The sequence below is a fragment of the Juglans microcarpa x Juglans regia genome, chromosome 3D (assembly GCF_004785595.1).
Source record: "Juglans microcarpa x Juglans regia isolate MS1-56 chromosome 3D, Jm3101_v1.0, whole genome shotgun sequence".
NCBI lineage: Eukaryota > Viridiplantae > Streptophyta > Magnoliopsida > Fagales > Juglandaceae > Juglans > Juglans microcarpa x Juglans regia.
Genome location: NC_054598.1, coordinates 39,439,531 through 39,452,366, shown reverse-complemented (window position 1 = coordinate 39,452,366; position 12,836 = coordinate 39,439,531). Strand labels below are relative to the sequence as shown.

The 12,836-nt window shown below is 35.8% G+C and overlaps 2 protein-coding genes and 1 long non-coding RNA gene across 5 annotated transcripts; 2 read left to right on the top strand and 1 right to left on the bottom strand.

The window, feature by feature from the left end:
* The first annotated feature begins 1,705 nt into the window (after window positions 1-1,705).
* Window positions 1,706-3,041, top strand: LOC121256268 (protein SAR DEFICIENT 4). The gene has a single exon (XM_041157000.1). It carries the CDS (start codon window positions 1,794-1,796, stop codon window positions 2,841-2,843), a length of 1,050 nt encoding a protein of 349 aa, XP_041012934.1. The 5' UTR covers window positions 1,706-1,793; the 3' UTR covers window positions 2,844-3,041.
* A 1,060-nt stretch (window positions 3,042-4,101) lies between these two features.
* Window positions 4,102-10,907, bottom strand: LOC121254740 (uncharacterized protein At3g49140-like). Of its 3 annotated transcripts, none has more exons than XM_041154884.1 (11): window positions 10,706-10,907; window positions 10,411-10,501; window positions 9,728-9,846; window positions 8,997-9,122; window positions 8,833-8,900; window positions 6,884-7,060; window positions 6,640-6,765; window positions 6,101-6,442; window positions 5,665-5,817; window positions 5,182-5,277; window positions 4,102-4,383 (listed from the first exon to the last, which is right to left on the bottom strand). In XM_041154884.1, exons 1-11 carry the CDS (start codon window positions 10,785-10,787, stop codon window positions 4,279-4,281), a joined length of 1,485 nt encoding a protein of 494 aa, XP_041010818.1. In that variant the 5' UTR covers window positions 10,788-10,907; the 3' UTR covers window positions 4,102-4,278. The 3 variants fall into 3 exon arrangements, with proteins under 3 accessions (XP_041010818.1, XP_041010817.1, XP_041010819.1); XM_041154883.1 differs by having other exon boundaries at window positions 8,997-9,099; window positions 9,624-9,846; window positions 10,706-10,906; XM_041154885.1 differs by having other exon boundaries at window positions 8,997-9,113; window positions 10,706-10,906.
* An 88-nt stretch (window positions 10,908-10,995) lies between these two features.
* Window positions 10,996-12,530, top strand: LOC121254742. Its single transcript, XR_005938705.1, has 3 exons — window positions 10,996-11,134; window positions 11,874-11,996; window positions 12,228-12,530. It is a non-coding gene; the product is annotated as an uncharacterized LOC121254742 (long non-coding RNA).
* Window positions 12,531-12,836: the final 306 nt, after the last annotated feature.

The window sequence follows — 12,836 nt, the reverse complement described above, 5'->3', positions numbered from 1 at the left end:
GGGGTTTTGTGTATTTCGTCTGGTTGAAGGACAAGTCAAAATCCATGCAAAATCTCTTTTCTCAGATTTCTCTTTTTCGCATTTTTCTTCGTTTTTTATTTATTTATTTTTTAAATGTAATGGCTGACGTGGCATAGCCGATTGCAAACTGTTTGCGCGGCCCCGACTGCACCTAGAAGAACTGTTTTTCTATGTGGATTTCATATTTACTCACTTTCTTTGAAAAGATATTTGCATAATCCATAATTGTAAATATTATTTCTCTTTTGGTTGATAAATGTTACTATGGCCTTGATGGAAAATACAATATGCGTGTTTTTTCCTCTGAAGCAATAGTTTTGGTGACTTGTGGGGATTGCCTGGCAATTTGAACTGCCGTCAATGTTGGGGCTCTATGATGCTGGACACAAACACCTACTAACGTGGCAGCTGCATGTGATTGTTTTCTAGAAGATCTTGTGTGGAAGTGGTGGAAAGTTGTGATCTCCAGCCAAGCACTAACAGGATCAACTCAATCATTCCATTATGAGCACAATTTTCAACTGCTAAATTATCGTGTCAACAAATTTTTCTTATTTCTTTTCTGTTTTTTCGATTGTTTCCTTTTCATGATCAATAATTTTCCTATTGTGATAAGGGGATTTGGTAATAAGAGAAATGTGTGGTAATAACCACAAACTAGATCGCTACGCCAATCTAGTTTGTGGTGATCTTGCAAGAAGCGGTCGGTCAGTCCAGATCATTTGAGTGTTAGTTGCACTTAGAACAATCAGATTGTTAGAGAGGGGAAAACACAAATGTAATCCATATATGAATTTCTATGATAAATTGGTCTTGTGAAAATATTCCCGTTTCTTTCAAGTATAAATTAAATGGATGGGGTTTAGTGGGTTCTTTGAAGTGCTTTGAAGGCATTCCACGAAAATCGGGTTGTGTGGTTTGTAATGATTCTACTTTGGGTATGATAATTTTTTTATTTTCAGCAAAAGGAGAAATATCTCCTTGCTATGGTTATGTAATTACTAAACGAGATACTATTCTTATATATTTAAAAGTATTATATTTAAATTTATAATGAAAACATCTTAAATATTTAAAAAGGTTATAAGAAAATTATATTCATAATACTATGCATGTGGACAAGTTAAATTCACTCAAATAATAAATGTATTGTTCATGAATATAAAATATAATTAGGTAAGTTTGAATGGCAATGGTGTTTTTATAAAAATTGGTTGTGTTTAGATGTTAAATTAAATTGAGTTAAGATGATAAAATATTGTTATAATATTATTTTTTAATATTTTCATTATTTTAAAATTTGAAAAAGTTGAATTATTTATTATATTTTGTGTTTAAAATTTAAAAAAATTATAATAATGAATTGAAGTGAGATATGTTTATGAACTGAACGAAGCCTTGAATAAGTTTAGACTCGTTTGCACTTTATTCTACGAGCCTCTTTCATATTTTTATTTTATTTTTTGAGTTAATTAAAAGTAACATTGTCAAATGAGTAATGCTAGAGAGAAGTTAATGTAGCAGTATATACTTTACACTCACTACATGACTGCTTTTAATTTTTTAATTTTTTATTTTAAACTTAAAAAATATGTGATCAAGATGATACCACATCATATATACAAAATAATTACTCCCAATAATAACTTCTATCTACATTTCCACTTGTCGAATATAATCCAAGCCTTGGTCTTCGTCTCCCTCAGGGAACTTCCCACCCGCCTCTACCTTTCCTCCCTACACCAAAACTTCCCCGATTCTGAATCTCATCAATGGCTTCCACACCCAACCCATCCCAAAGTGAGGACCCCAACACGAATGATACGAATCCCAATTACCTGACAACCACCACCTTCACACCCCCAATCTTCATCTCCACAGAGTCTTTGCACTCCCTCATCTCTCACCAAAACCTAATACACCACTTCCATGCCTGTCTCCCTACAGTCTCATCTTCCCTCCAAACTCCAATTCGCCAAAGCTATGATGTTTCACCGTCTTCCTCTCTCCTACTCATGCCCTCTTGGTCCTCTTCTCCCTTTTTCCCATACGTAGGCGTGAAGCTCGTGACCTACTTTCCACAAAACTCCGCGCTAAATTTGCCAGGAGTGCACGCAAGTTATGTGCTATTCAGCTCGATAACTGGTCAAACTTTGGCCTCCATGGATGGCACTGTATTGACCCTTTATAGAACCTCATGTGTCTCAGGCCTGGCCTCAAAGATTTTGGCTAGAAATGATAGTGAAATCCTTGTGATGATTGGAGCGGGTGCTTTGGCACCCCATTTGATCAAAGCCCATCTTTCGGCTAGACCCAGTTTGAGAAGGGTGATAATTTGGAATAGGACAGTGGAGAAGGCGAGCAAATTGGCCGTTGAAATGCGAGAAAATGGTGGGTTCGATGGGGTGAGTTTTGAGAGTAATGGATGTTTGGAGGAGATTGTTGGATTGGGAGATATCGTGAGCTGCGCAACGAATTCAGAGACGCCGCTTGTGAAGGGCGAAAGGTTGAAGGCAGGGGCGCATTTGGATTTGGTTGGGTCGTTCAAGCATTCAATGAGGGAATGCGACGACGAGGCAATCAGAAGAGGAAGAGTGTTTGTGGATAATGAGGCCGCGCTGGTTGAAGCAGGGGAATTGGTGGGTGCTTTTGAGAGAGAGGTGATTGGAAAGGGAGAAATTGGAGGGAATTTAGTGGAGTTAATAAAGGGAGAGAAAGTTGGCAGGAGAAATTCGGATGAGATAACTGTTTTTAAGTCTGTTGGTTCTGCAACTGTGGACATTCTTGCTGCACAGTTGGTGTATGAGACTTACAAATCATGAATTGCTTAGTTTATGCAATGGGGAAATCGATCATAATCTTTATTTTCTTGCAATGTTCATATGTTTATGTGCCAATCATTCATTGTTGGACGATACTGCTACAAGGCCCTCCCATTCTTCCCGTCATTCATATCTCCCCGACTCAACACCATGATTTGTAATCTTCTTTCCTCATTAATGTTATTATCTGGTTAAAAATTAAAAATGTCGGATCGCTCTGTTTCAGACCCAATGGATTAGTATGCTAAACAGATTTGTGGTCATCTTTATGGATAATGTTATTGCGATGCATATAAATTCTATTAAAACTATAATGGATCTTTTGGTAAACCGTGCTGAATAATTCTTGAACAAAGATCCCCGTTCAAGATGAGCAGAACAAATGCATTGCAATTGGAAGAACTAGTCTCGGCATTAATAGAGTTTCAAACAAGTTCTATCTTCTTTTTTTCTGTTTCAAAACAGTTTGGGTTAATTCCCTCTCGAACTTTTACTTAATTTATAATATGCCTCTAAAACTAATAATTGTATCAAAATAGACTTAAATTTTCAAAACTTTTCAATCCCTCCCTTCCGTCTACCAGCAGCGTCAAATTTAACTGGAATTTACTGATGTAATTTTTATCTAATTTATTATTATTGACCATATAAAATATAAAATAATATATGCTATCAATTAATAATAAATCATTTATCATATATAAAATTATTGTATACTTAAGTTACAAGCAAGTATGAATAATTTATATACAAAATGAAATTATTTAATATTCATTAACCATATATAAATTAATGAAAAAATATTTAATGATTTATTATTAATTGATTGTATATATTATTTTATATTTTATATGATTAATGATAATAAATTAGATAAAAATTACATATTTACAGTAAATATTATGCACATGAGCAGAACGTGCAGCGAATTTCTATTAGATTTAACGTTGATGGTAGACCACAGGGGAGATTGAGAAGTTTTGAAAGTTCGAGAGTCCACTTCGATACAATTATTAATTTTAGAGACACATTATAAATTGAACGAAAGTTCGAGGAGGCAAATTATAATTAACCCAAACAGTTTTATCCAATGAAAAAATGTTTGTAAGAAACTGCCGTGAATGGCGTGGTGATAAAATACATTGTACTCGTGAGAAAAAAATGGGGAAAGCTCGAAGAACGAGGACGTATGCTTCTGCAGAAGCTGGACTCTTATGAGCGGTAGATAAAGCATGGATTCGTAAGAAGCAGGAGCAGGTTGGAAAAGAATTATAGCCCATGGTATTCCTTGCAAACAAAAATTACATGAGCTGTGGTGACTACTCAAGGATTTTTCTTTTTCATTCATCCTTGACCTTCTCTCTATTCAAATCTTGTGTCTGCGCATGGTACAATCACGAACCAGAATTACACTGGAACATGGTATTAGACAACATTAGCATTCATTCTGATGAGATTTTTTCATCTGTTGCGGCTTTTGGTGGATCCTTGGGAAGAGTAGATCATTAAGCTGTCTATCAGCACTGTACTCTGAAGTAGCCTGCAAAGACAGCTAGACAATATTACTTTCCAAGAAGGTTATTTTGTTGCAGCATATGAAGTTCAAACAAACCCAAAAAGAAAGAAAGGACGGACGGAAAATGCATGTGATGAGGTTGCTGCAAGCGAATGTAACAAGGTTTTTCTAATAGGTAAGCAAAAGCAAGAAGTATGACTACGTATAGACAGAGGCAACAGTGCAAGGAATGTGGCATGATAGTTCTTAAGGGTGCGGCAAAACTGGTTCTGGCTAGTTAAAGCGTGCCACACAAAAAACCTGAGAGAATACTTCCTACAGAAAATTACAAGAGCGACCAAAGATGATTAGACAATTATGGCAATTACCCGGTCATCTAATAGCTAATAGTCTGATAGTGAGATAAAGGCATCCCATACAACTGATGCATTACTACGTACTGAAAATGCAGCCTCACCCCTTATGCGAGGAGAAGGTGCCAATTAGTTCGAGGACCATTGACCACTTCAAAAGAACATTAATACATTTCAGGTTTCGAGACTGATGAGCTATTTTTGGGAACAATAGATAAGGACAATACCAGCTAAAAAATTGGAAGGATTCAAGCTCTGATTTATAAACATATATAAATATATATTTATATAAAAAAGAATTGGGTGCTGGGTGGAGGACGGGGCGGGGCCCCGTTGGGGCCATACCACCCCCGCTGGTGTCTTGCCTTGCGGGGCGGGGCAACGGGTTGCAGGGCCCCGCTGCCCACCCCTACATAGCTGTTCTCTCATATAAAACCAAACATACCAAAATACATATAAAACGCTATACCTGCGAATTAAACGCAAACCGCAAAGTTTGAACTTGTGTTCCTGAGCAAACCTTTAAGTCAAACCCAAGGGAATCTACACCAAAAAGTGCTGCCTCCTGCAATGAAGAGTAATTATCCACGGCAGCAACTAAAGAAAAACTCAACATATCACATAAGATGGCAGCATAGATGCAATACAAATGAAAGGAGCTGCAGAATGGACTTTTCACAAATGGTATTATTGTTTCTCTCAATACATACATGCAACAGTGTGAACTAAATGTATAATTCTTACCTTCTTCTACTTCTATTAGAAACTTTCTTCTTCCATTTCATACCAAACCAGCATTTAAGATGCCAACACAAGACGCTTAAAAAATTTACTAGTTAGCAGAGAATGTGATCAAGTGTCAACTATGGAGGACATACAAGTACTTGTACAGATTGTTTGGCCACATAGCAAATTGATCCAGGAACTAAATTCACAAGTTTTTACAAGTTACCTCCACTTGAATGCCCTTACATCTCCAACAGAGAGATTTGAGCGCCTGTGCGGTCTTTTCTCCACCAGCTTTCACACGAGATATAATTTTGGCTGCCGAGTGTGCAATGGAATCAGGTTGAGCGTTCACAAAGTCTTCTACTTCAACAACAGCCTATGGACGAGTAAAACAAAACAATTATATTATAGCAACTAAAAGTTTGTATAACATGCAGAAAGAGGGTCAACCAACATATGATTTTTCACATCATAATGAATTCATGTTACATTAGCAAATTAGTATTTTGGGGTCAACCTGTGATAAAAAAGTAACTCAGATCAAACAATTTGTGTTCTTCAATGCATGCTAAGCATATCGTTTTCAGTTCATACAGAAATGGACCAGCAACCACAATGTTTAAAAAAAAAAAAAAAAACTAAAATGCCATCAAACATACCGGATGTCCATATGAGGAGAACAATTGAATCCTAATCATCTCCAGCCTGTAAAATGAAGTCCCATTCACAGAATTTTCATCCTTCTCTGTTTCATCTGCCCAGACTGAACTATCCTCAGATGATCCTGATTCACGTCTATGACCATTAATCATGCCAAGATCTTCTATTTTGTCTCCTAGATTTTTTTCAACCTGATTTATGTCAGCATTACTGGACTGATGATCAGATAGATTCTTTTGGATGATAGATTGTTCCTCAATAAAGGCAGGTCTTAGAAGGCCTTGGATGGCAAGACTAGCTGAAGGTTGGTCCATCCAGTCAATAGGAGCATCTGAAGCAACCTAAGCAACGAAAAATAAGATAAAAATGGAAAAAGTTCACATTGTTCCATGAATCATTTTAAAATGGGACTACAATTGGGCATAACCGCATGTAGCAATTATGCCTATGATGGAAAACAATTTAATTTCATGCCATCTTCTGAAATTACTTGCAAACTACTTGATCACATAACTAAAAATTTAAAGTAAATTGTCACCTCAGCAAGCTTTTTGGCAAATTGCATTGGATGAGAGGAACGCATCGTCTCCAACTTTGCCCAATCTGCAAGTGTCTCATCAGAATCATCCTCATCATCTTCATCTTCAAGAACGGCAACCCAGTCCTACAAACAAGAATCTAAAAAATAATGGAAGATATTTGACAGCTATAATTTACAGCCAGTGCATAGCTAAATATGACTTGATCAATTAAATTCAAGCAAAAAAGAATACAAATCAGACCGTATCATAATCATCATCTTCATCATTATCTTCCTCCTCAGCATCCTCTTCATTGTCATCATCTTCAACATCGCTATCTTCATCTTCAATTTCCTCGATTCCAAAATCAATTTCTGTTGGACCTTCTAACTCCATCTCACTTAGAATTTCCATAGTATCCAAACCTATGATGACTTGCTGCACTTTATGTAAACCACATAAGCCCAGAACAAACTCTTAAACAAGAAATGGTGTTCAATTCAACAATTGTCTCAAATTATGATCTAGAGAGGAATGTGAAGTGCAAATAGCAGCGCATGAAGATAATGTAACAAATGAAAAAATGTTGTGCAAACCTAGGAGTGGCAACAATTGTGGACACGATTTGTGCAACCATCTAAATGTTTGGCTATATGCCACAAAGACTACCAAAATAATCACTCAAAGGAGTCAATTAATGTAAACAGTGCACAGTCACGAAGAGAGCAAAAACATGATTCTCTAATTTCAACTAGCCAAATATGCTAGAGGGCACAACTAATGACAACAAATACTAAGGGTGGGTTTGGATAGACAGTATAGATGAGATGAGATGTTTTGTTGAAAGTTGAATAAAATGTTGTTAGAATATAATTTTTTAGTATTATTTTTATTTTGGAATTTAAAAAAGTTGAATTATTTATTATATTTTTGCATGAGAATTTGAAAAACTTGTAATGATGAGATGAGATGTTTTGTGTATCCAAACCCACCCTAAGTCTCCAACCGAAGTTATTCAAACTGAAAGGTTTTATTGAGAACAATAGAGTTCGAATTATAAATTCCATGACCCGAATGAGTAATTAAGCAACATTTACATCTTTGTGTTTCACAAGCTGCTTTCCTTAGAGAGTTTTAAGACGAGCAGAGAGAAATGGCTAAAGTATTGGTAGAGATATCTATGTCAAGCTGCCAAAGTTACAGACCACCACCATAGGATAAATTTAAATTTTCAAGAACTAAGATGATCTATGAATTTTACATGGTAATTACCAAAGGTATATGTCCACTACAGTTAATTAGAAACATTTTCTCATAAGTGGTTAATTAGAACATTTTAACTAAGAAATCTGGCAGTCCTCATATTATAATAATAAATATATTATTTTAATAAATATATATATATATTATAATAATAAATGCAGTAAACTCATAGTGGATTAATTCATGAATTGAATTGATCTATTTTTAATCTGCTTTCCTCATTTTTGAACTTAGCCATTCTGGATGAGGACAAAAGAGATTGGTCAGCAGAGGCTGGCGTGCCCTCTGTCTGTGGGCCTTCTCGCCAGTGTGTTATTTAATTTCTATCTTGATGACTTTGATCGAACATTCATCAATCGCTTTCCTTGTCTACCTCAACTCCATCTGAGGTGATCACAAACTCTTTTTTTTGCATGAACGAGCACTTCTTCAAATTGATATAAAGTTTCTCTCCACCTTCCCGCCTCTAAAGAATAACGAGATCTGGCTCTTTACTAGTGAAATGTGGAGGCAATAACAGCATCAATCCATGCACACATGCGCGCACATACATAGAGAGACAGACAGATCATTTCCTTTTATGACGTGGAACCTCACCGAGGCAGGGCTCTTTGGACCCATCCCTCAGGAATAAACCTTGGATACACGACCTCACTTGCCAAAATCATGTATTAAGTAATACTAAAGGGAACTACCAATGTAAAACCGACCCAGGATGTTTGAGTCTACAACTCATCACGAACCCATCCTTTGACTTCTAGGCTGCACCCTGGCGGGTAGAGCAAGAGAGTGAGAGAGAGAGAGAGCAATGAAGGAAAACTAAAGAAAATAATGAGTACCAAAAAGAAAGTTTTGGTACATCCTTAGCACGAAATCATGTTTGCACTTGTATTAATGCATATGTTCCTTCAAATATCTCAGCATGTTTGCAAGGAGACGTTCCATACCACAAAGTTATTTTCTGAAGACAACGATTGAAAAACATCGTCACCGTTGTTCACTTGAAAGTATATATCTGCAACACCAGAGCCCATTGTCAATTGAATGACAATGCCGAGCCCACTAATAAATATGTAATTGTGACAAGCAAACCATCAAATGCTTGACTTACTTCCATGTTCATCAGTAACACAAGGCAAGTCAGGCAGTATAATATTCTCATGAACTTCATCATTGATCAAACTGGAAAACATCAGTGTTGCTTTGCTGTTTACCTGAAAGCGATGCACTAAACCAACTGAAAATTAGAAAGAACAACAATCAGAGTTTTCAGACCGTCAGGATGCAACCCCAAGAAATACCATAATGGCATAATTTAGAAAGACTTCTATTTTTCTAACTATAGCTACTAATCATATTTTCAGATATGAAACTAACAACTTATTTTCTCAAAATAACTTTTTTTTTCTCAAAATAACTTCACAACAATCACAAACACAATTGCCAGTTAAACAGCTCTAGCATAAGCGGTCTGAAGATTTTTAAGGGTGCAAGAGGTCATGTTACTTACATGTTAAGGATATAATATAAATAAATTAAATTTACCTCTTCCTATCAGGTTAAGCTTTTAAGACAAGCAGAGATTTCATATGGTATTAAAGCATGCATACCAAATAGGTTATGCAATTTACCTATATAGACAAATGCACAACGTATATAAGTGAAAAAGACATGTATGTGTCAAATAATTTGTCATTGAATTTGTTTCCGCTGCCAGCAAGTGACAGCAACTTAATACCTCAATTATTGTCCTAGCAGTTTCTGCAGCAGTAAGTTTAGCATCATCACTGTTTTCTGATGTTGACTCAGCAATTTCCTCAGATGGATGATATTGTGACCTACCGTTCTGCCTTTTAGGATCCCAAGCTGAGTCCAATTTCTCCACAGATGCTTGAATTCTATTTTTTACGAGACTGTTCCTTCTTCTCAAGGGCATGCCTTTTAATCTTTTAGTTCTATTCCTGTATATCAATCTTAACATGCATTAATATTCCTTTCTGGGGTTAAAAACTTGTCAGTATCAACACAAGGTAGATAAACATTCTGATGTTTGAAAAAAAGTGACTAAGAATCATTCCATGACCTAAATGAAACTGCTTTTATCTTATAAACTACAAAACTTGCTGGAAAATGCATTTTGGCAGGGCGCTTTTGACTCTTGAGAAACTATTTAAAAAACTGAAACTGGAAACGAAGATGAGTAGTTTACATTATGTATATAATGCTTCTCATGGGCACTTCCAAACATAATTCCCAAGGAAAAATATTTTCCCCCAACCAACCATATTTTTTTTCCTTGCTTAATATTTAGACCAAGTTACTGAAGCCAGAGCAATAACTTATTCAAAGGTCTCATTTTTCAGTAAAGATTAACAATTACTTCACATTTTTCCCGGAAGTTCACAGAACAACCCTACTCATTCATTAGGTAACCAATTTTTCAAAGAACAACCCTACTCATTGATTAGCTAACCAATTCAAGTAGCTCTACAATAATAAGAAGAGTAGAAGATTGTGTTTAATACCACGGCACATTAAAACCGCAAGAGTGAGGGAGTCGGCAAGAGGTGACGTGGGTTCCATGAACATCCACAGAGCTCCACATTGAACGACAATCTACAATTAAGAAAGAACATGTTAACAAAGATAAGCAACGACACGTGCTCCGTTCGGACGCCAACAAAATGCACGAAAAGGGAAAGGAGATTGAACACTCATTTGCTATAATTTTTTGTTTCTTTTCTTCAATTTGGAAGCTGTAAGAGCATATAATATTTTAATGTGAAACTTTTCAGAATCGAGAGAGAGAGAGAGAATTACAGGGAAAGGCGGTGGAAGAGAAGACATTTGAGCCGGCGGGAAATCTGACAGCCATCGCTGATTCGATCATCATCATCATCATCTCTCTCTTTCTCTATCTCTCGCTGTTGTTTATGCAAGTTTGGGATCCACAAGCATTGTCTATCTGTCTCAGAGAGCAGCCTACAAGGATGAGGTGCGCTTTTAGATTGTGTGGCATGGATTTCCTGCAACGACCCTTACTCTAATTTCCTAGGAGTAGACAGGTGGTATGACCTAGCTCGTGGGTTCTACAATGCATATGCTTTAATTACTGAAATGTCCTTGTATATTAGCCCAAAAGACAGGCTTGGATGTTGGTCAGGCCTGACCATTTGCACTGTACGGACCTCTGTCTCTTCATCTCTGGAACCCTAAAAAAGAAACCTCTAGCTCCGCCTGATTCTTCAGGTACTTCAATTTCACTTCCTTTCTCTCAGATTTCCATCTTTTTTCACCGTCTTATGTGTTTTTGTGCGTATGCTGAATTCTTTCATTTTCCGCTTCTCTATTTTGAATATTTTTTTTTCGCCAATCTCTATCTCTCCCTCTTTGTGTATGCGTGTGTTTTGTTTATTTTTCTAATTTTTTCAATTCATATCATCTAATTATTACAATTTTCTCAAATTTTCACATAAAATAAAATAAATAATTAAACCTTTTCAAATCACAAAATAAAAATAATATTTAAAAAAATATATTCTAACGATATTTTATTCAACTTTTAATTTTCATCTCAACTTATCTCATCTCATTTGCGAAAACAAACGAGGCCACTCGTGGAGAGACATCAGAGAAATTCGGGCAAAATTTTAGATTTATCGTAATATTGAACAAGATATGAATTCGGTGTGTGTGTGTGAGAGAGAGAGTTATATAAATTGAAGATATAACTGTTATTGAAAATCAGTTATACGTTTTCATTAGAAAGTCTTTTAAATGAAATGTGTATCCTTATTCTGTGAGTAGCAAGTTTGTTTGGTTTACATTTCTTTCTTTTCAAAAGACATAGTTTTCTCTGGATTCTAGCTTTCAAAAGCAAGACATACATTGAATATATATGGCTGGTGATGATCTGGGCCTATTGCGTTTGCACGCTTTAAACTTTGCGTATTTAAGTAGCATAAGGATTTACTTTGATCTTTCTCAGGATTCTTACATTGACGTACTTACTCTCTGCCAGTCATCATTTAAAGATTGGAGTTTCCAGGAGCACCAGAAGTGTTGTGATTAGCATCTCATGTTTCTTAAAATTTTAATCTTTTTGTTGATGGTAATGGAAGTTGACTGGTTCTATTTTGGTTGCTAAGATGAGATATAAAAATGGGAACTTGGAATTTGTAGATGAAGGGAGGGTGTAAAATGTATTTTCTGTTTTATAAGTGTATGCTTTATGTAGAGAGAAAGGATAAAAGATTTCTGTTGTGTTGCGGTTATTTATTGGCAATCAAACTAAACCTTACTCTAATGATATATGTACCTAAAAAAGTGAAAACAATTTCAGGTATGTGCTGCAAAAGGCCCAAGACACGGATATGCTCGAGTGTGGAAAACAGAAAGAGTATTGAAACTATTTCCAAGCCCGCAAAACTTGTTGATTGTGTAAGCTCGCCTTTTATATCCCCTGTTTTGTTCTCTTCTAATACAATTCTCACAGCGAATATGAGTATGCCAACTTGACAGCTTATAGAAATATGGGGTTGCCCATTTGACATTGTAGATTTTGTTTTTTTCTAACAAACTTACGGTAATAGGAGAGCATTTTAAGGACACTTTCTGGTCAAAATTCCATAATTATATTTTTTTATTTCTCTTGAGGTAATCATTTTGGGGCTGTCTTTTTGTTGATTATGGAAATGTCAAATGCCAAAGAGGAAGTTCATGGGGCTCTCTTGATTCATTCATCTCCTGGGAATTAGAGTTCCAGGGAGGTTTGGATAGTGAGTTAAGATGAGATAAGTTGAGATGAAAGTTGAATAAAATATTTTTAGAATATTATTATTATTATTTTTTTGATAAGTAATAGTCTTTATTGATGTGAATGAAACTAAGCGATGCCCAAGTACACATGAAGTATACAAAGTGAGACACCTAATTACATTCTAGTAGGCTA